Source organism: Narcine bancroftii, chromosome 1 (genome assembly GCF_036971445.1).
Source record: "Narcine bancroftii isolate sNarBan1 chromosome 1, sNarBan1.hap1, whole genome shotgun sequence".
In the NCBI taxonomy this organism is placed as follows: Eukaryota; Metazoa; Chordata; class Chondrichthyes; order Torpediniformes; family Narcinidae; genus Narcine; species Narcine bancroftii.
In genome coordinates this window covers 163,213,370-163,235,185 of record NC_091469.1, presented here as the reverse complement: position 1 = coordinate 163,235,185, position 21,816 = coordinate 163,213,370, and the positions used below count along the sequence as shown (strand labels likewise).

The 21,816-nt window shown below is 45.4% G+C and overlaps 1 protein-coding gene across 1 annotated transcript in view; it reads right to left on the bottom strand.

Moving 5' to 3' along the window:
• LOC138735774 (coiled-coil domain-containing protein 152) overlaps positions 1-21,816 on the bottom strand; it is a 242,561-nt gene that overhangs the window by 50,549 nt on the left and 170,196 nt on the right. Inside the window, exons 6-7 of the mRNA XM_069884164.1 lie at positions 3,975-4,039; positions 2,762-2,864 (exon numbers count right to left, since the gene is read on the bottom strand). Coding sequence (XP_069740265.1) covers positions 2,762-2,864; positions 3,975-4,039 — 168 coding nt within the window. The remainder of the gene's footprint in view (positions 1-2,761; positions 2,865-3,974; positions 4,040-21,816) is intronic.

The window sequence follows — 21,816 nt, the reverse complement described above, 5'->3', positions numbered from 1 at the left end:
ATGATGCTAATGATGTGAATGGGTGGAGGGGTACAATAACTCATGGGGGGGAGAGCATAGACCACGAATGACCCCATGATGCTGAGCCTGAATGCTCCAATTAAACTACAACCCTCGGGCAATTTTTTTCCAGGATTTTATGTAGAGCCAGTGAGGTAGACCTGTTGCTAAGGATCCATGTCGCCACACAGACAGGAGCTGATGTGCTTCACATCCTTTCAAAAGTCTTCATCACCATTGATGGAAGTGCTACTGGTCAATAGTTATTTAGGCAGGCTATCACATTCCTCTTGCGCACTGATACGATTGACACTTGTTTGAAACAGGTGGGTATCACGCCCTGCTAGAGTGAGATGTTGAAGATCTCCGTGAACACATTGGTAAATTGGTCAGCATAAGGTCTTTAATACTTGGCCAGGTACTCCGTCTGGACCGGATGCACTTCGGTAGAAGGAATAAAATGACAGACTGTTATTTGGATGGGGAGAAAATTTAAAAAATCCTCGTGCAGGATACTCTAAAGGTTAACCTCCAGGTTGAGTCAGTGGTGAAGAAGGTGAATGTAATGTTGGCATTCATATCTAGAGGATACAAGAGCAGGGATGTGATATTGACGCTTTATAAGTCACTGGTGAGGGTATGGGGTAAAAATTTTGGATCCTTATTTTGGATGTGCTGGCATTGTTGAGAGTTAAGAGAAGATTCTCATGAACGATTCCTGGAATGAAGGGATTAGCATTTGAGGAACATTTGACGGGCCTTGGACTGTACTCCTTGGAATTCAGAAGAATAAGGGGAGACCTTATTTGAAGCATTTTGAATGTTGAAAGGCCTGGACAGAGTAGATATGGAAAAGTAGGGGAGTTCAGGGCAAGAGGGCACATCTTCAGGATTGAAGGGCACCCATTTAAAACTGAGATGTGGAGGAATTTCTTTCACCAGAGAGTGGTGAACCTCTGGAATTTGCTACCAAGGGCAGTTAGGGAGGCCAGATTTACGGCAGAGATCTGAATAGTCAGGGTATCAAGGGGAGAAAGCAGGGGAGTGGGGCTGAATGGGAGAATGGATCAGCTTATGATGGAATGGTGGATTGCACTCAATGGGCCAAATGGCCTACTTCTGCTCCTCTATCTTATGGAGTTATCCATTTTACTCTCCAAATTTTTGAAAAAAAATTAAATTTTAACCCAATTAGACTCAATTAACCTAAAAACACCAATATGCTTTGGAAGGTAGGAGAAAACTGGATCAGCTGGGGAAACCCACCCAGGTCACAGGGAGAATGTACAAACTCATTACTGTAAGGAGTGCCAGGCAACATTAATAGCAACTTTGTGTAATATTACAAGCTCTGTACCACTACATTACAATAAAGGAATCTTGAATCTTACAGAGGGTGCGGGATTCGAAGCCTGGTCATGCACTGCAATAGCATTGTGCCAACCGCTACGCTTACCATGCTGAATATTGATGAACATTTAAGAAAGGAACGAGATAGGAATCAGACAGCCTAAGGGTTACTGTGACGGGTTATGCTATATTTTATATTGCGTAGAGATATATTTTTGGAAGATAGGTTGTGGGCTTTTAGTTAGGTCACATACAGATACAAAAACAGATCTCATTAAAAATGCAAGAGTTTGGTTCAAGGCAGACAGTTCAGGCTTCGAATGCCTTTGGAAAAGTTTGAAGAATTCCTATAAGGACTTCACAAGTAGGTGTTAATTGGACATGCTGTGGAGTAATGGATTATTGTTTTGGAAAGGAACAGATGAATGGACTCAGAAGATTGGGTCCAGGGCCGCAGTCTGTCTGAACACAGTTGGCTGTTCTAAGAGGGTCATGTGGTTTTTCTCTGAGTGTGAGAGAGAGAGAATTCAGTTCTATCGTTCGGCAGCAGCATCTGGGACTGGAACAGGACAAACTGGGAAGCTTGTGTAAAACCCCATTTTGAAGATGGATTGTGAGTTCTTAGTTCAGCCTGATCAAAGCCCAAGAGGAGATGGCTGGCTATATAATGTTTCACTTGAAATAGGGAAACAGAAAAGGAACTCTGTGGTGACCTGAAAGAAAGAGGTTATCATCTAGAAAACCCTGATGAGGCAGGTTTCTTCGGCAAGACACTGAAGTGGCTGATCGGAAGGAATCAGTTTGTGTTGAATGATCAACAAATCTCTCTTTGAAAGCCGACAAGAACTTTCCTGAGCGGTAGTCATTTACCTTTCAAGCACCAAAGTCTGGTGAAGATTCATAAATGTTAAATTCTATGCACAGTATAAGAATTGCCTGATACCAGTTAACTTGGAGGAGTAAGAAGTGAGATTGAACTGTGAATCATTTTCTGAACTTATACACACATTACATACATGTGCGCTTAGAATTAGAAGGGACTTAAGTTAGGTTAGTTAAGTCAATAGTGATAAGTTAAAGTGTGATTCTATTTTTCATATTTAAAGATAATTAAAAGCAACTTTTGTATAAGTAACCATGTGTCTTAGTGAATTTCTATTGCTACTGGGTCCTCTGGGCCCGTTACAGTTACATTGAGAAAATGCCTGTATCTATTATTAAGATCACAGACACATATTGAGAAAATCACAAGACAATGAATTAGAGACAAAATAGTTTTACAAAAGGGAAGTTGTGTTTTGGAAATTTTGTGGTATATTTCAACCAAGAGGCTTAGCTTCTTTTGTGTGTTGAAGTGAACAGGAAGAGGAATGGGGCAGATATCACTATTGGCTTTGAAGACTGTACTTACATTGTCTGCTCACGTTTTGGTGGATCTCAGCACACTCTACCTGATGCTCCTGCTCCATTGTTTTCACCTGTAACAGTAACTTCTCAGCATGTCCTTTTTCTTCCTGTAAATACATCGCGATGAGCCTCAGAGCCTTACATCTCCATTTGACAGCATGAACAAAATACATTTTAACATAGACTTTTCACTACCACGATGGAAATTCGCTGGCTTAAACCTGCAGAGATTCCCAGCAAGAGCTAACATTAATCAGACACACATATTCCAAGAGAATGATGTTGGTTGGAGTCTGACTATTATACTCTTTGGGTCAGACAAAACAGAACTGGCACTTTGTGCCACCCTATCCATCCTAACCACAGACTATGATTGTTTTGGTGCTGTTTGTTGCCCTCCCTGTCTCTCTTACCTCCTCCTGTCCTAAAAGCATCACATATCTCCTCACTTTTCTAATTCTGATATCTTCAGCATCTGCATATTTTATCTCCACCATTGGCCCTTAGTTTCTAATGTTGGAAATATGGGATTCACTTGCTGGTTGAGTCAGTGGTGAAGAAGGCATATCGCAAGGAATAGGATACAAGAGCAGGGATGTGATGTTGAGGCTTTATAAGGTACTGGTGAGGCTTTACTTGAAGTACAGGGTACAGTATTTAAGAAAGGAGGTGATGGCATTGGAGAGGGTTCAGAGAAGATTCACAAGAATGATTCCTGCAAAGAAGGGATTGGCATATGAGGAATGTTTAACGGCTCTTGGACTGGTTTCCTTGGAGTTCAGAAGAATGAGAGGGGACCTCATAGAAACATTTTGAATATTGAAAGGCCTAGACAGAGTAGATGTGGCAAAATTATTTCCCACGGTAGGAGAGTCCAGGACAAGAGAGCACAACTTCAGGATTGAAGGGTGCCCATTTAAAACAGAGATAGGGAAATTTTGATATTTGCTACCATGGGTAACTGTGGAGACCAAGTTGTTGAGTGTATTTAAGGTAGAGATTGAAAGGTGCAAGGCCTGCTGAGTTCCTCCAGCCTCTGTGTTTTGACATAGTTAATTGTCCAATCTGAATATAATTCATTAGTGTGCCAGGTGATTTATAATAATATCTCCACTCTAGAAATTTGATAAGAATTCCATTTTGGGAATGATCCTTACCACCAGACTTGACAATAACAGCATGAAGACAAGTATAAAATTGCATTCTGAGCATCCTACCTGTTCAACCGCTTTTAACTTCTCTTTGAGAACTTTAATTTTTCTTTTTAAGTTTTCATTTTCATCTGCAAAGAGTGATTTTTAAACCCACATTAATCAATCTGAATGGTCACTACAAAATAACTTGTCCAGATTTTGTACTCTCAGCAAGCACTCACACATCCTACACGTTCTGCATTTCAAAATGCCTCTGAAACATCATTATCGTATCTGATTCCACCCCCTCCCCCACCTCCCCATCAGAGCAATCCATGCACCGACACTCTTGAGTAAAAAATGCCACATAATAAGATATGATGAGATAATGCGTCTATTGTCCGATGCATTGTACCCAAATTCTTAATTGCCTCAACCAGGTACTTCATAAAGGATTTTAAAAAAAGCTACAATAGTATAAATTAAAAAGATAATACAACAGGCGGATAAATATTCAGTTACCATAGTGTTACAATAGTGCTTTCTTTTTCAATAATTTTATTGAAATTCTACATCAAAAAAAAAAAACAGAGTACATAAGAATACATATTAAAAATAAGAGTCCAGACTACACTGCGCAGATTGTACTATTTCATTCACAGAACCCTGCATTCTTAATCAAACAAATATTATAGTGTTACAAACTGACAACCCTTTCAATTAGTTTTGGCTCAAAAAGGACTTTGTTAGCTCTAACACAGGAACAGCAATGGAAAATTCACCAATGTTAAATTCAAAATAATCATTTTTATTCAACTACGAACAACATAATATTTCTTACTTCTCTCTAAACTTACGTAACTGTACATTTAACCCCACTATTCACAATAGTCCCACTCTGATGTGTGCGTATGTGTGTAATTAAAGTCCTGTCCACGCATTCCAGGCACCCACTACTCTCTGTATGAAAAAAGCACCTCTGCCATCTCTCCTAAATTTTCCTCCACTTACCTAGTGCAGACGATCTCTGGTATTTGCAATTGTCACCCAAGGAAAAAGGCTCTGGCTGTATGCTTTATCTATGCATCTTATAATCTTGTAGACCTTTATTGTCACCTTTCATCCTTCTTTGCTCCAAAGAGAAAAATCCATAGTTCTGTTAGCTTTGCCTCATTAGCCTGGGAAATTTCCTCTGCACCCGCTCCATAGCTGAAATGAGAACTGAACACAATATTTTGTGGCCTAACAATAATTTCATAGAGTTGTGACATAATCTCATGACTCTTGAACTCAATCCCCCAATTAATGAAGGCCATCATATGATAAGCTACCTTATCACTCTGTACGGCAACCTTGAAATCTTGATCTGGCCATGGACTCAGTTCCACCGACCTGCCCTTTCCCCATAAACTTTAATTTATCACTGTTCAAAAATCGATCTATTTGTGTCTTAAATATAATTAATGATGCATCTCTACTCCTTCCTTTGGCAGAGAATTCTAAATTCATTACTCTTGGGAAACGAGAAAGATGTGACCACACTGATAAGGTTATATTATAGACCACTCAATGGTCAGATAGAATTGGTGGAGGAAATCTGTAGAGATAGCAGACCGATGTAAGAAACAGAACATTGTGATAGTAGATTTTAACTTTCTAAATATTGACTTGGGCTCACATACTTTAAAAGGGCTGGATGTCTTGGAGTTTGTGAAATGTGTTCAGGAAAGTTTTCTAAATCAATAAAAAGAGACCCCATTGAGAGAGGATGCAGTACTTCATGTCCTATTAGGGAAGAAGACGGGTCAGGTGACAGATGTATGTGTAGGTGAACATTTTGGGTCCAGTGATCATAATGTCATTAACCTCGTTAATTATGGGAAAGGATAAGTCTGGTCCTCATGTTGGGATTGTAAATTGGAAGAAGGCAAATTTTGTACAAAATTTGTACAAAAGGAACCTTGATGAAGGACTCAAGCCCGAAATGTTGGTGATGTATCTTTACCTTTGATATTGTTTTGACCTGCTGAGTTTCTCCAGCATTCGTGTGTGTTTTTCATTTAACCACAGTGTCAACAGAATTCTGTGTTTAACTAAGAAACTAGGAAGAGTGGATTGGGATATGTTGTTTTCTGGTAAGGGTGTGTTAAGTAAGTAGATGACCTTCAAAGGCAAAATCTTGAGAGTGCAGAGTTTGCATGTTAGGATTAAAGGCAAAATTAACAGGTATTGGGAACCCTGGTTTTCAAGGGATATTGGAGATCTGGTTAAGAAGAAGATTAAGCTGTATAGCAAGTATAGAAAACAAGGAGCTAATGAAATACTTGAAGAATACAGAAAATGCTCAAGAAGGAAATCAGGAAGGCGCAAAGAAGACATGAGGTTGCTCTGGCAGATAATATGAAGGTAAACCCGAAGGGATTTCACAAGTATATTACGAGTAAAAGGGTAGTAAGGGACAAAATTGGTTCCCTAGAGGATCAGATGGTCAACTATGTGTGTAGCCTCACATAATTGGGGAGATCTTAGGTTTTTTTTGCATCAGTATTTACTCAGGAAACTGGCTTAGTGGTTAAGGAAGGAAGGGAAACAAACAGAAGGGTCTTGAAACATATGGAGATTAAGGAGGAGGAGGAGGTGCTTGCTGCCTTACAGCGAATAAAGGTAGATAATCACCTGGGCCACATATGATATTCCCTCAGATCTTGAGGGAGACTAATGTAGAAATTGCAGGGGCCCTGGCTAATATATTCAAAATGTCCTTAGCCATAAGTGAGGTGCCAGATGATTGGAGGGTAGCTCATGATGTCCTGTGGTTTTAAAAATCTCCAAAAATGAACCAGGAAACTATAGGCCAGTGAGCCTGACATTAGTAGTAGGTAAATTATTGGAAGGAGTTCTCAGAGAAAGGATATACAAGTATTTAGACAGTCGTGGGCTGATTAAGGACAGTCAACATGGCTTTGTGCATGGTAGATCGTGTTTAACGAATCTTGTAGAGTTTCTCTAGGAGGTTACCAAAAAGGTAAATGAAGATCACTCATCGGAGCGCTACTGGTACCATGTAACCCAATATTACCTATTGCATGGTCGGCAACTAAACCAGCTCCCCCACCAGGTGTGCCTGATGGAAAAGTTAGCTAGACACCTGCAGGATGAAAAACAAGACCTGTCAAAGGGCAGACGAACCCTCTTGTAGGGTCAAGGGCCATTGAGCAAACACATGCCATGAATTGTAGAAAGGGCATCCCTTGCTTCGAAGCTTGGACTGGCCATTCACTGCAACATAACTTCTCCCAGCCGACTTGGACCTCACCATGCTGCTGGATCCAGGAGGGGATGTTGAGAGGTTGGGTCTGAACCTGTCCGACCCCAACTCACCTAAATCCATTCATGCACATGCTATTCCTTTCTGAGGAATGGGGTATCCTCATATCAAACCCCACAAACTGATTGAAAGGAACCATCATCATCCTATGGGATGGATAGACAGAAGAAGAGAGAAGATGAAAGAAAGGCTGTGGATATTCTCTACATGGACTTTAGTAAGGCCTTTGATAAGATCCCACATGGAAGATTAGTTCAGAAGGTTATGACACGAGGTATCCATGGAGAGGTTGTAAACTGGTTCATAATTGGCTGTGTGGGAGAAAACAGAGAGTGGTAGCGGATGGTTATTTCTCAGACTGGAGGCCTGTGACTAGTGGTGCCTCAGGGATCGGTGCTGGGACCATTGTTGTTTGTAGTCTATATCAATGATCTGGATGATAATGTAGTAAATATGATAAGCAAGTTTGCTGACGACACTAAGATTGGAGACGTTGTGGACAGCGAGGAAGAATTTCAAAGCTTTCAGAGGAATCTGGACCAAATGGGAGAATGGGCCAAAAAAATGGCAGATGGAGTTTAATGCAGACAAGTGTGAGGTGTTGCATTTTGGAAGGACAAGCCAAGGTAGGACTACACAGTAAATAGTTGGGCACTGAGGAGAACAGAGGAACAAAAGGATACAGTTACATAATACCCTGAAAGTGACGTCAATTATGAGAGATATAGACAGAGTGGGGGAGATAAATACGATAGGTCATAGTTTTAAGCTGAAAGGAGAACTGTTTAGGGGGAACATTAGAGGAAAATTCACTCAGAGAGTGGTGGGAGTGTGTAATGATTTGCCATCTGATGCAGTCAATGCAGGCTTGATCTTGAGTTTTAAGAATAAATTGGATAGCATAGATTAGAGAGGTTGAGAGGGATATGGAATGGGACCAGGTCAATGGGACTGACAAAATAATGGTAGGCAATGACTAGAAAGGCTGAATGGCCTGTTTTCTGTGCTCTAGCATTCTATGGTTCTAGGAGAATCAGTTACTCTTCATCAGACTTAAATCTACTCCCCAGATTCTTGAAGCTATGTCCTCTAGTTCTAGTGTTACCTGTCAATGAAAATATCTCTCTGCTTCTATCTGTTTCTTTCATAGTTTTACGTTTCTAAAAGATCCCCCCCCCACCCCTCCAATCCCAAGCTCCAATGAATATAGCCCCAGCATTTGTATCATGATGGATGGGTTAATGAAATAAATGGGTATGATTTAATAGCCATCAAAGAGAAGTGTATCAAATATTGCAGAGTAGCGGGGCTACTATGGTGGCACCACAACTCCCAGAAGACATCGAACCGGCTGTGTGACATCAGTGCGTGATGACGTCAGCGTGTAATTCTGGCTTTTTGAAGGTCGTGCGGGTGATGAAGAGTAAATCCGTTTGATTCGCTCTAAAAAACGCCTTGTGTGGTTATTTTGCCGTCTCCACTGTGATTTCAGTGGCCACACTTGGTGACCCTGACAAGTCCAAAAACCTATTTTTGGAAAAACATGGACTCTGTAGCCGTTGCTGTGAAGCTGCCTCCTTTCTGGACAGCTGAGACTGAACTGTGGTTCAAACAGGCGGAAGCAAAATTTCACCTTGGCAAAGTCGAATTGGTCACCACTCATTATTACCATCTTGTCAGTCCCCTGGACCAGGCCGTCGCTAAGAGGGTCGGCGACTTCCTACAGGATCCACCACGTACCAGCAAGTATGATGCTTTAAAAGCACTTTTATTACATATATAATAAAATAGGGAAAGGGCAGCCAAGCTACTGCAACTCGATGGGTTGGGAGATTGTGCCCCTTCAGAACTAATGGACGAAATGCTGTTCCTGCAGCTGGCGAAATCCTAATATGCTAGTCGAGCATCTCTTTTTATACAAATGCCAGATGATATTAGGTTGTGTTATCCAAGTGTTCATTTGAAGACCCAAGGGCTGTAGCAGCAGAGGCAGACATTCTACGGCTGGCTAAAAAGGACAGCAAGAAAAAACAAGTCTACGCAACCAATTCCTCCACTCTTGATTCCATGACACACTCTAGTGCACTTAGCACATCACCCCCTACAAACAGACAATGTCCCAAAACAGGCAAGCAGCCTGTGGACACCTTGTCTTGGTGTTATTATCACAGGCATTGGGGAGAAAATGCCCACAAGTGCCTTCCACCCTGCTCGTTGTGGAAACACCCAGGCCAACTGCCAGTAAGGGCTGCAGCAGTTGGCGAGAAACCTTCAAGCCAACTGTATGCATGGGACCAGTTGTCCCAGCAAAAATTTCTGGTGGGCACAGGTTCAGAAGTCAGTGTATTTCCACCCACTGGTTTTGACACACGACATCCTACTTGCAACTATGAGTAGCTAACAGTTCCATCGTTCCAACCTTTGGCACCGGGAAGATGAATGTCAAGTTTGAGGATCATCTCTACATTTGTCCATTCATTATAGCAGCATTATCCCGACCTTTGATTGGTGTAGGTTTTCTTTGGGCTCATTCAGTCCTCATCAACTTAAAAGGGCGTCAGCTAATAGATAGAACTACTTTTTCTGACCATTCCTCTGGCGGATGCCTCTACCCCTGCTCTGAAGTTCCAAACATTAGGTCAACCAGTGAATGAATTCTCCAAGCTGTTGGAAGATTGTTCTGAGATTACTACTCTACAATTAGCTGCATTTAGCTAAGGAAGAGTTTCCCAAGATGGAGGAACTAGGCATAATTTGTAGGTCTGACAGTCCCTCAGCATCTCCATTACATATGGTCCTGAAACACAATGGAGGTTGGTGACCATGTGAAGATTACGGGCAGCCTAATGACACTGTAGTGGGCCACCGAATGCACCATGCCCAAAGCAACGACCTGACACCAGGAGCCCACAGCCCACACAGCTGGCCAAGATGGGCTATGGTTTCGAAGTCGGTGATGGATTCAGCAGCACGCAGCTGCACGTTCCACTCCAATGGGCTGGCCAAGGGCAGCCAATCGGTTGGAGCTAGGGAAACAGCCACACCCGGGAATGAGAGGGGCTCACTGATTGGCTGCTCCCCGGGTAGCACTAATCGGCCAATCCCAGGAAGTGGATTGTAATGCCACCAGTTGGAGGCATGATGACATCAGAGATGGGCTTCTGAGTCCTTTATAAACAGAGCTTCCAGAACAATAAATCAGTGTTGAATTCACTCCCATAGTGTGCGTCTCTTCTTTGAGCGTAACCTCTCCAGCCATAGCAGCCACTACCACGCCACCATTCTGGATCATTACATCATAGTCAGGATTTCTTGGCTAATTGACATAGAGTAAAGATCTTCTCCAAGATAGACGGTGCCTGGCTATCACCCAGTACAAGTAGAGCAAGAAGACATTCCAAAACCTGCAATAATTACCCTGTTTGAGTCATTCAAATTTTTATGAATGCCATTTGGATTAAAAAATGCCACACAATCATTTCAATGGATAATGGATGCTTTAGGACGTGGTATGACCCATGTCTTCATTTACCTCGACAACATTTTAGTGGCCAGTGGGACTAAGGAAGGACATTTGGAACATCTTCGTACATTTTTTATTCATCTTCAAAACTTTGGATTGACCATCAATCCAGATTAAATGCATTTTTGGACAGGAAATTATTGATTTCTTGGGGCATAGGATTACTCAGGAAGGCATGACTCCGCTGCCATCCATAGTTGAGGTTATTGCCAAATACTCAGGACCTGCTACGGTTAAAAGCCAAGAGAAATTCTTGGGAATGGTAAATGTTTACCATCAGTTTCTTCCAGGAACAGCTCATATCATGAAGCCTCTGTTTGACTTTTGTCCAGAAACGCAAGAACCATCCATTGGACTGAAGAGGAAAACAACACCTTCTTGAAGACTAAAGAATTGCTGACTCACGCCACTACGCTCAGTTACCCAGTTTTAAATGCAGCCACCGCCCTTTCTACAGACGCTTCGAATACAGCTGTAAGAAGTGTACTTCATCAATATGTCAATGGACAATGGAAACTTAGCTTTCTTCAGCTGCCATTTTTGTGAAGCAGAGAAGAAATACAGGGCTTTTAATAAGGAGCTTTTGGCCATTTACTTGTCTATTCGACACTTCCGTTATTTTTTGGAGGACAGAGATTTTTACAATGTACTCCGATCACAAGCCCCTAACATTTGCGTTTTCCAAGGTCGCAGAGCCCTGGTCAGCACAACAGTGGTAATAAGCATTCATTTCAGAATTTTCCACAAAAATACTACATATTTCTGGAAAAGGCAATGTAATAGCGGATGCACTGACCCTTTCTGCTCCACTCGAGATTTCGTCTGTAGATCAAGGTATTGACTACACAGCTTTGGTCACAGCCCAAGAACATGACATGAGATAAATGCTTATTGCACTACAATCACGAATTTGCAATTGAAGGATGTCCAGTTTGGAGTTCATGGCAAACTACTCCTCTGTGATATATCAACAGGACACTCATGCCCAGTTATCCCGCATCATGGAAATGTCAAGTATTCGACTCTGTTCATGGTCTCTCACATCCATTAATTAGATCGACCATTCATATGGTTTCTGACAGGTTCGTGTGGCATGGTCTTAAAAAAGACATTACACAAATGGTGAGGTCCTGCATTGCCTGCCAAAAAGCAAAAGTTCAGCTGCAGACTAAGACACCACTGCAGTCCTTCCTGGCAGTTACTCATCATTTTGCTCATGTCCACGTGGACATTGTTGGTCCGCTTCCTGTTTCAAGAGGATACCATTATCTTTTTACAGTAATAGACAGGTTTACGCGATGGCCCAAGGTCGTGCCTATGGTAGATGGTACTGCAGACATGTCTTCGGGCGTTCCTCAGTTCCTGGGTGTCTTGTTTTGGTTTACCAGCTCATGTTATTTTGGATAGAGGACTGCAATTTACTTCCTCACTGTGGACCGCCTTGTCTCACTTGCTCAGTGCAACAATTCACCATACGAATGCCTATCATCCCCAGGCCAATGGAATGCTAGAAAGATTTCATCAACATCTCAAGTCAGTCTTGATGGCTCAGTTAGAGGGCCCAAACTGAGCTGATGATCTGCCCTGGATATTACTGGGCATTAGAACAACACCCTGTACCATCGATTGAGGATGGAGATCTTGTCGCTGAGGAGAACTTCGCCGTCTGAGCTGCGCAGAGGGCTTTGGACTTGGGGTGAGGGGTCGTACACACCCTTTAGTGTCTCATAAAAACCCCTGAAGTCACCAATGTCCGCGCTGAGCTGGATTCGTTTGGCGAGGCTAGTCCACCACTCATTTTGGATCTCCCGGAGTTTGCGCTGAAGATGGCTGCATGCGAGACGGAAGGCTCATTTTTTCTCTGGCCAGGAAGACTTTGCAAGGTGAGCCTGGTGGGCAGCTCGCTTCTTTGCCAGCAGCTCCTGGATTTCCTGGTTGTTTTCGTCAAACCAGTCCTTGTTTTTCCTGCAGGAGAAGCCCAGTACCTCTTCAGTGGATTGCAGTATGGCTGTTTCAGCTAATCCCAGAGGGTTTCAGGAGACGTGTCCGTGAGGCAGTTTGCATCCTCGATCTTGGCTTGGAGGTTTGCCTGGAAGTTTCCTCTCACTTCATCTGACTGCAAGTTTCGAACATTGTACCTCTTTCTGGGGGCTCCAATGTTCTTGAACTTTGGCTCGAAGTGAAGGTTGAGGTACAACCCTCTTTATTATCTTCTTCAGCATGATGCTGAAACAAGCCATGAAAGACCTCAATAATGAAGACGCTGTTTACATCCGGTACCGCACGGATGGCAGTCTCTTCAATCTGAGGCGCATGCAAGCTCACACCAAGACACAAGAGCAACTTGTCCGTGAACTACTCTTTGCAGACGATGCCGCTTTAGTTGCCCATTCAGAGCCAGCTCTTCAGCGCTTGACGTCCTGTTTTGCGGAAACTGCCAAAGTGTTTGGCCTGGAAGTCAGCCTGAAGAAAACTGAGGTCCTCCATCAGCCAGCTCCCCACCATGACTACCAGCCCCCCCACATCTCCATCGGGCACACAGAACTCAAAACGGTCAACCAGTTTACCTATCTCGGCTGCACCATTTCATCAGATGCAAGGATCGACAACGAGATAGACAACAGACTCGCCAAGGCAAATAGCGCCTTTGGAAGACCACACAAAAGAGTCTGGAAAAACAACCACCTGAAGAAACACACAAAGATCAGCGTGTACAGAGCCATTGTCATACCCACGGTCCTGTTCGGCTCTGAATCATGGGTCCTCTACCGGCATCACCTACAGCTCCTAGAACGCTTCCATCAGCGCTGTCTCCACTCTATCCTCAACATTCATTGGAGTGATTTCATCACCAACATCGAAGTACTCGAGCTGGCAGAGTCCGCAAGCATTGAATCCACGCTGCTGAAGACCCAATTGCGCTGGGTGGGTCACATCTCCAGAATGGAGGACCATCGCCTTCCCAAGATCATGTTATATGGCGAGCTCTCCACTGGCCACCGAGACAGAGGTGCACCAAAGAAGAGGTACAAGGACTACTTAAAGAAATCTCTTGGTGCCTGCTACATTGACCATCGCCAGTGGGCTGATATCGCCTCCAACCGTGCATCTTGGCGCTTCACAGTTCGGCGGACAGCAACCTCCTTTGAAGAAGACCACAGAGCCCACCTCATTGACAAAAGACAAAGGAGGAAAAACCCAACACCCAACCCCAACCCACCAATTTTCCCTTGCAACCGCTGCAACCGTGCCTGTCTGTCCCGCATCGGACTTGTTAGTTACCAACAAGCCTGCAGCTGACGTGGACATACCCCTCCATAAATCTTCGTCCGCGAAGCCAAGCCAAAGAAGAAAGAAAAGAAGAACAACACCAAAGTAGGATCTCCAAGATTCATCTGCAAAGCTTGTGTACAGCGCACTGTTGGTGGTTCCAGGGGAGTCTGTCCCCTACCATTCCAACTCCAGTGATGATCCTTTCTGTCAGTTCTGGAATGTGTGTGGGGAGGGGGGGTGTGTGTAGCAGTGCTATGGCGGCACTACTGAAGGCATCGAACCGGACATGTGATGTAAGAGCGTGATGACGTCAGCACACGTTGAGCGCATGATTTGGGCTTTTAAAAGGTTGCGTGGGTGATGAAGAGTAAATCCACTTGATTCACTCTAGAAATGCTTGGTGTGGTTATTTAATCGTGTTTACTGCGATTCCAACAGCCACAGCAGGATAGTTTCCCCTTAGAGATAAGTAAACTGTCTCGAGAGATGGGGCAGCATGACAATGATATCTTTTTGAAACATTCCCCCTCATGCTTCCAAACCAATGAGTTTTTGAGGTTTGTTACTCACTGAGTAACAAACACCAGAGGACAATGTGGTGGTCCACCACCGGCCTACTGCAGGGGGCAAGACCTGTACCTGCAGGAGTGTAAGGGTACAGGATAACACCTGGCCGACCGTCAATCAGTCAGCCTGAAGGGATCAAGCCCCACCCGGTCGAGTGTAAATCACCCTCTGGGATATAAGTTTGTGCCAGCCTCCTGTCCTCACTCAGAGTTACTGCAGCTACAACCAGCCTGGTTTTGTGGAAGTCTTTGTGGATTATAGCCTGTTGTACAGTCTTTATCTTTTGTGTGTCTGGTTCTGGCTAACAGAGCACCACAATTTAATCCACAAAATTTTCCCACGGCTGCCATGGAAAAACTCCTGAGCACAGAGAGCCTCGAAGTCAACCCACGCCACCCAGAAACCCAGACATGCTTCAAGATCTGGCAGCACACGATCGAGACAATCGTCGAGGCACACGAAGGCAGCATCCTGCACTCAGATCAGAAGAGGTTGGTCCTACTCCGGTCAAAGCTGGGTCCCCACGCCTTCCAGGCAACCAAAGGCTGCTCCACATACAAGACCGCAATGGACACTCTCGAAAACTTGTACAAGCCCCCCATGAATGCGGTCTGTGCAAGGTACCTCCTCAACACCCGAGCCCAGCAACCCGGGGAGATGGCTGAGTCTTACCTGGGAACACCTGTGAGAGTTGGCCCGACCATGTCTGGCTGAACCCGGGGTAGAAGATCGAGAGGCTGATCCAGGATGCCTTCGTCCGAGGGCTACGCTCGAGGGCCATCTGGCAGAAGCTGCTGGAAGACAATATCCACGCCCTAACCAAACCATGGAGGTGGCAGCCCTGCACATTGAAGCCTTCAATTCCAGGTTCTGCCAGGCTCCCTCACGGCCTTCTCACATTGCAGCTGCAGCCCCAGTCCGAGCTGTGGAGGACAACGTCGCTGCAGCAGGTGCCCGGTCCCCCTGTAAGTACTGTGGGTCCTGGTGTGGGTCAGACCGACAATCGTGCCAAAACTGCCCGGCTAGAAACTAGTATTGTTCCCGATGTGGCAAGAAAGGCCTGTCAAAACCAGCCGGCAGCTCAGCGGCCCTCTATGACTCCCCCCTCCCCCGTGGACCCCTCCACATGCGCGTGCCAGGCGGCACCACTGTCCCAGTTACAACTTCCGCCTTCCCCGACTTTGACAATGCAACATCCTGCCCCGCCAGCAACTGTCGCAGCGTGTTCCCCGAGCACCTGGACCAGCCCCCGCCTTCGGTAGCGCTGCTCACCGAGAACTACAGCGACATCTGGCTCACGGCGTGATATCACTTCCGGCTGATGTAATGACGTCACTGCCATTGGCTGCAATTACGTCACTTCCCCTGGCGCAAAGAACACGGTGGGGGAGGAGGCCAGCCACGCAGTGGGCCACCACGTGCTGCTGCCATCTTGGACCAGGCAGCGGCCGACACAGAGGGCCCCCAACGACTTTGAGAATGACGTGGTCAACATGGGCCGTGACCAGGCCACCCTAACGACGCTCTCGACACCTCCAGGTGCCAACAGCTGCCACGCACCACACCCCATGACTGACGTCGACGTGGTCAACAGGGGTGAAGACCAGACTGCCCTACTGATGCTCCCCATACCTCCGGATGCCATCGGCTACCGCAAGCCACACTCCATGATTGATGTTGACATGGTCAACACAGGCAATGAGCAGGCTGCCCGACCACCGCTCCCCACGGCTCCGGACGCCATAAATTGCTGCGCACAACCAGAGAGCGACGACTCTGACCCCGAGACGGTCCTGGCTGCCACCATGCTGACCAGTGACATCCCTCACGACTTTGGGCACTCTATGATGGACGTGCAAGTCAACGGGCAGGTAACGAAGTGCTTGTTCAACAATGGCAGCACTGAGAGCTTCATTCACCTGAGCGTGGCCCACTCCCTGAGATTAAAAGTCCACCCCACTACCTGCTCGATCACCCTCGCCACCAAGGATAAGATTGTTGTTACCCTTGGATGCTGCTCGGATGATATAACTGTGGGAGTGGAGATTTACACAGGGTTCAGGCTCCTGGTCATGTCCAAACTCTGTGCCCCAGTCCTCCTGGGCCTAGATTTCCAGTGCCACCTACAGAGTGTCACCCTTGTCTTCCAGGGGCCCCAACCTCCACTCACGTTACAAAGCATGCCAACCTACCAGCCCCGGCCAACCTGCAGCCTCTCCACACTGCGCATCACCCCACCGGTGCTCTTACCCCATCTTGCGCTAGGCTGCAAGCCAATCGCCACCAGAAGTAGGCGCTATCTTCTCCAGGACCATCCACGGCTCCAAGCTAGGGCAATCCACCATTGAAAAGAAGGTCCCAGCGATTGCGGAAGTGGTCCACTACCTGACCGGCAGGAGATTCACCCTCCTCACGGAGCAGCGGGCCGTGACGTTCATTTTTAACACTACCCACAAGAGCAAGATCAAGAACGACAAGATCCTGCGCTGGAGAGTCGAGCTGGCAACCTACAGCTACGACATCCAGTACCGCCCCGGGAAGTTTAACGATTCCCCCGATGCACTCTCTTGCACCTGCACATCTATGCACGGCGACAGGCTGCAGGCATTGCATGAGTCCCTCTGCCATCCGGGTGACACCAGGATGTACCACTTCATTAAGTCCAGGAACCTGCAGTACACCATCAGGGACGTCAGGGACATGACCGAGGCCTGTCGGGTCTGCACGGAGTGTAAACCCCATTTCTTCAGCCCACCCCAGGCCCATGTCATAAAGGCTACTCAGCCTTTTGAGTGTCTCAGCATAGACTTCAAAGGGCCCCTGCCTTCCACGAACCGAAACATTTATTTCCTCATGGTAGTGGACGAGTACTCAAGCTTCCCTTTCGCTATCCCTTGCCCGGACACCTCCACAGCCACCGTCATCAGGGCCCTGGGGCAGATCTTCACCATGTTTGGCTACCCCGCCTTCATCCACAATGACCGGGGGGTCTAGTTTCATGAGTGACAAGCTGCGCAAGTACCTGATGTTGAGGGGCATCGCGACCAGTCGCACGACGAGCTATAACCCGAGAGGCAATGGGCAAGAGGAACACGAAAATGGGGTGGTCTGGAAGGCAGTCCTCCTGGCTCTCAGGTCAAAACCGTGGACCGTTGAGTACTGGCAGGACGTCCTGCCCGAGGCGCTCCATGCCATTTGGTAGCTGCTGTGCACAGCTACCAACAAGACCCCTCACGAACGTCTGTTCTCATTCCCCAGGAAGTTGGTGACTGGAATGTTTCTCCCAGCATGGCTCACGTCCCTGGGACCGGTGCTCCTTCATAAGCATGTACAGACATACAAGGCCAAAGCCCTGGTCGAGCAGGTCTTCCTCCTACATGCAAACCACAACAGTGGCAGGGAGGACACCGTCTCAACCAGGGACCTGGCACCAGCAGGAGCACCCACCACACCACGCCATACTCCAGCCCAAGACAATGCTGACCGGGCATACATCCCTGTCCCCAGGCAGCTATGGGGCACACAGGACCTCCTTGACCACCAGGGGCCTGCTTCAGCTCTAGGAGACGAACCTGCCCCCCCCACCCATCCAATACGACCCTCATACATTGACCCAGGCCCCCCCAGCCACCCCTGAATGGATCTAGCCCCACCCGGTCGGGTGTCAATCACCCTACTGGATATAAGCCTTCGCTGGCCTCCCGAGGCCTCACTCAGAGTTACTGCAGCTACACCCAGCCTGGCTCTGCGGAAGTCTTTGTGGATTAAAGCCTGTTGTACGGTCTTTACCTTGTGTGTGTCTGGTTCTGGCTAACAATGCACCACAGACATCTGTACAAACTGAAGGAAGGAAAGTTTAGGGAAAACATCAGGGTGTATTATAGACCACCCGGAGGGGACCGAGACCTAGAGGAGCAAATCTGTAGGGAGATAGTAGATATTTGTGATAAGCACAGGGTTGTAATTATGGGAGATTTTAATTTTCCACATATAGATTGGGAAACACATTCTGTGAAAGGAATGGATGGGTTAGAGTTTGTGAAATGTGTGCAAGATAGTTTTTTACAACAATATGTAGAGGTGCCGACCAGAGAAAGAGCAGTGTTAGATCTACTGTTGGCAAATGGGATGGGTCAAGTGACGGAGGTTAGTGTTGGCGAGCACTTCGGGTCCAGTGATCATAATGCCATCAGCTTCAATGTCATTATGGAAAGAGAGAAATCAGGGCCAAGGATTGAGGTTTTTGATTGGGGAAAAGCTAGATTTGAGGAGATGCGAAAGGACTTGCAGGGTGTGCATTGGGACAATTTGTTTTATGGGCAGGATGTAGTAGAGAGATGGAAGTCTTTTAAAGATCAGATTTTGAGAGTGCAAAAGCTTTATGTTCCTGTTAGGTTAAAAGGAGGGGCAAAAGGTTTGAGAGAGCCGTGGTTTTCAAGGAATATTGGAAACTTGGTTCGAAGAAAAAGGGAGGCGAACATTAGATATAAGAAGCATGGAGTTAAGGAGATGTTTGAAAGATACATTGAATGTAAGAGGAATCTTAAGAGAGGAATTAGGAAAGCTAAAAAAAGGTACGAGAAAACTATGGCAAGCAGGGTGAAAACTAATCCAAAAGAGTTCTACAAATACGTTAATGGTAAGAGGAAAGCTAGAGACAAAATTGGTCCCTTAGAAAATCAGAGTGGAAAACTGTGTGTGGAACCTAGAGAAATGGGGGAGATATTGAACAGTGTTTTTTCTTCGGTATTCACTAAGGAGAAGGATATTGGGAGATGTGGGATAAAAAAAGCAAATTGGGTAAATATGGGGAATATAGAGATTACAAAAGGTGTAGTTTTAAGGCTTTTGAAGAATATAAAGGTGGATAAGTCTCCGGGACCAGACGGGATCTTCCCCAGGACATTGAGAGAAGTGAAGGAGGAAATAGCAGAGGCTCTGGCGGTAATTTTTCAAATGTCATTAGATATGGGGATAGTGCCGGAGGATTGGCGCATTGCGCATGTGGTTCCGTTATTTAAAAAGGGTTCAAGGAGGAAGCCTGGCAACTATCGGCCTGTAAGTTTGACGTCTGTGGTAGGTAAATTAATGGAGAAAATTCTTAGAGATAGTACTTATAAACATCTGGATAGACAGGGTCTGATCAGGAGCACTCAACATGGATTTGTGGGAGGAAGGTCATGTTTGACCAATCTGATTGAATTTTTTGAAGAGGTGACTAGGAATGTGGATGAGGGTAGCGCAGTGGATGTTGTCTATATGGACTTCAGTAAGGCCTTCGATAAGGTACCACATGGAAGGTTAGTTAGGAAGGTGCAGTCTTTAGGTATAAATTTTGAGATAGTCAAATGGATTGAACATTGGCTGAAAGGGAGAGGCCAGAGAGTGGTAGTGGATAATTGTCTGTCAGGTTGGAGGCCGGTGACCAGTGGTGTGCCTCAAGGATCTGTATTGGGCCCATTGTTGTTCGTTATATACATTAATGATCTAGATGATGGGGTGGTGAATTGGATTAGTAAATATGCAGACGATACTAAGATAGGTGGAATAGTGGATAATGAAGAAGGTTTTCAAGGAGTGCAGAGGGATTTGGGCTGCTTAGAAAAGTGGGCTGAAAAATGGCAGATGGAATTTAATGCTGATAAGTGTGAGGTGCTTCATTTTGGTAAGAAGAATCAGAATAGGACATATGTGGTAAATGGGAGAGCATTGAGGAATACAGAAGAGCAGAAAGATTTAGGAGTGACGGTACATCATTCCCTGAAGGTAGAAACTCACGTGAATAGGGTGGTGAAGAAGGCTTTTAGTATGCTGGCCTTTATCAATCATTGCATGGAATATAGGAGTTGGGAGGTGATGTTGAGATTGTATAAGACGTTGGTGCGGCCTAATTTGGAGTTCTGTGTGCAGTTCTGGTCGCCTAATTATAGGAAGGATATAAACAGAGTGGAGAGAGTGCAGAGAAGGTTTACCAGAATGTTGCCTGGGTTTAAGCATCTGGAGTATGGGGAGAGATTGGACAGATTGGGTCTTTATTCTTTGGAGCGTAGAAGGTTGAGAGGGGATTTGATAGAAGTATTTAAGATTATGAAAGGGATAGACAGAATGGATGTGGATAGACTATTTCCGTTAAGAGGAGGAAAGTTTAAAACAAGAGGACATGAGTTAAGAATTAAGGGGCAGAGGTTTAGAGGTAACATGAGGGGGAACTTCTTTACTCAGAGAGTGGTAGCTGTGTGGAATGATCTTCCGGGAGAAATAGTGGCGGCGGAGTCAATTGTATTATTTAAGAAAAGGTTGGACAGGTATATGGATGAGAAGAAGATGGAGGGTTATGGGCATTGTGCAGGGAGGTGGGATTAGAAAGGGGTGTTTGGTTCGGTGCGGACTAGAAGGGCCTAATGGCCTGTTTCCGTGCTGTAATTGTTATGTTATGTTATGTAAGTTTTTTACACAGAGAGTGGTGAGTGGTGGGTGCTGGAGGCTGGAACAATAGAGACATTTAAGACATTTTTATGCACATGATGAAAGAAAAATAGAGGGTTATGAGGTAGGGAGGGTTTAGTTTTTTTTTAGCGAGTAAAATATTCGTGGCACAACATTGTGGGCCAAAGGGTTTGTGCTGTTATGTAATATTCCAAGTTCTTCAGACTTTGCTCAAAGTTTATGGTCCCCCTTCCCTGTGAAGCAGTCAAATTTAGTTGGTTTCCTCCATAATTCTCTCCTACTGACTATATAAAACACATTAAAAAATGTAGGATTTCAGTCCATGGCCCCCCTTAAATATGTTGTGGCCCATAGGCCCCCATTGAGAATGGTTAGCTAAGATCATCATCCCATATATTTGTGTTTAGCCCATATCCCACCAAACCTTTCCTTCCCATGTACCTACCAGAATGTATATCCATCTCTACAGCTTACTCCATATATACACTTGCTTCTCTGAATCACCAATTCCCTCCATATTTCCCCCTCCTCATCTTTTATTCCCCCCACCCCGCTCTGAGATGAAGATAATTGCCATTCACCTTATTTATGACCCTTGATATTTTATATACTCTGTAAGGTCACCCCTGAGCCTTCTATACTCCAGAGAGAAAATGTCCTAGTATCTCGTCTCTTCTTAATGCTTCCAGTCCAGGTACATCATATTGTCACCCCTTCTAGCTTATGGATATTCTTTGTCTGGCTTGGCAAACAAACCTGCTTACTGTGGATTCATGTGATGCACCCTT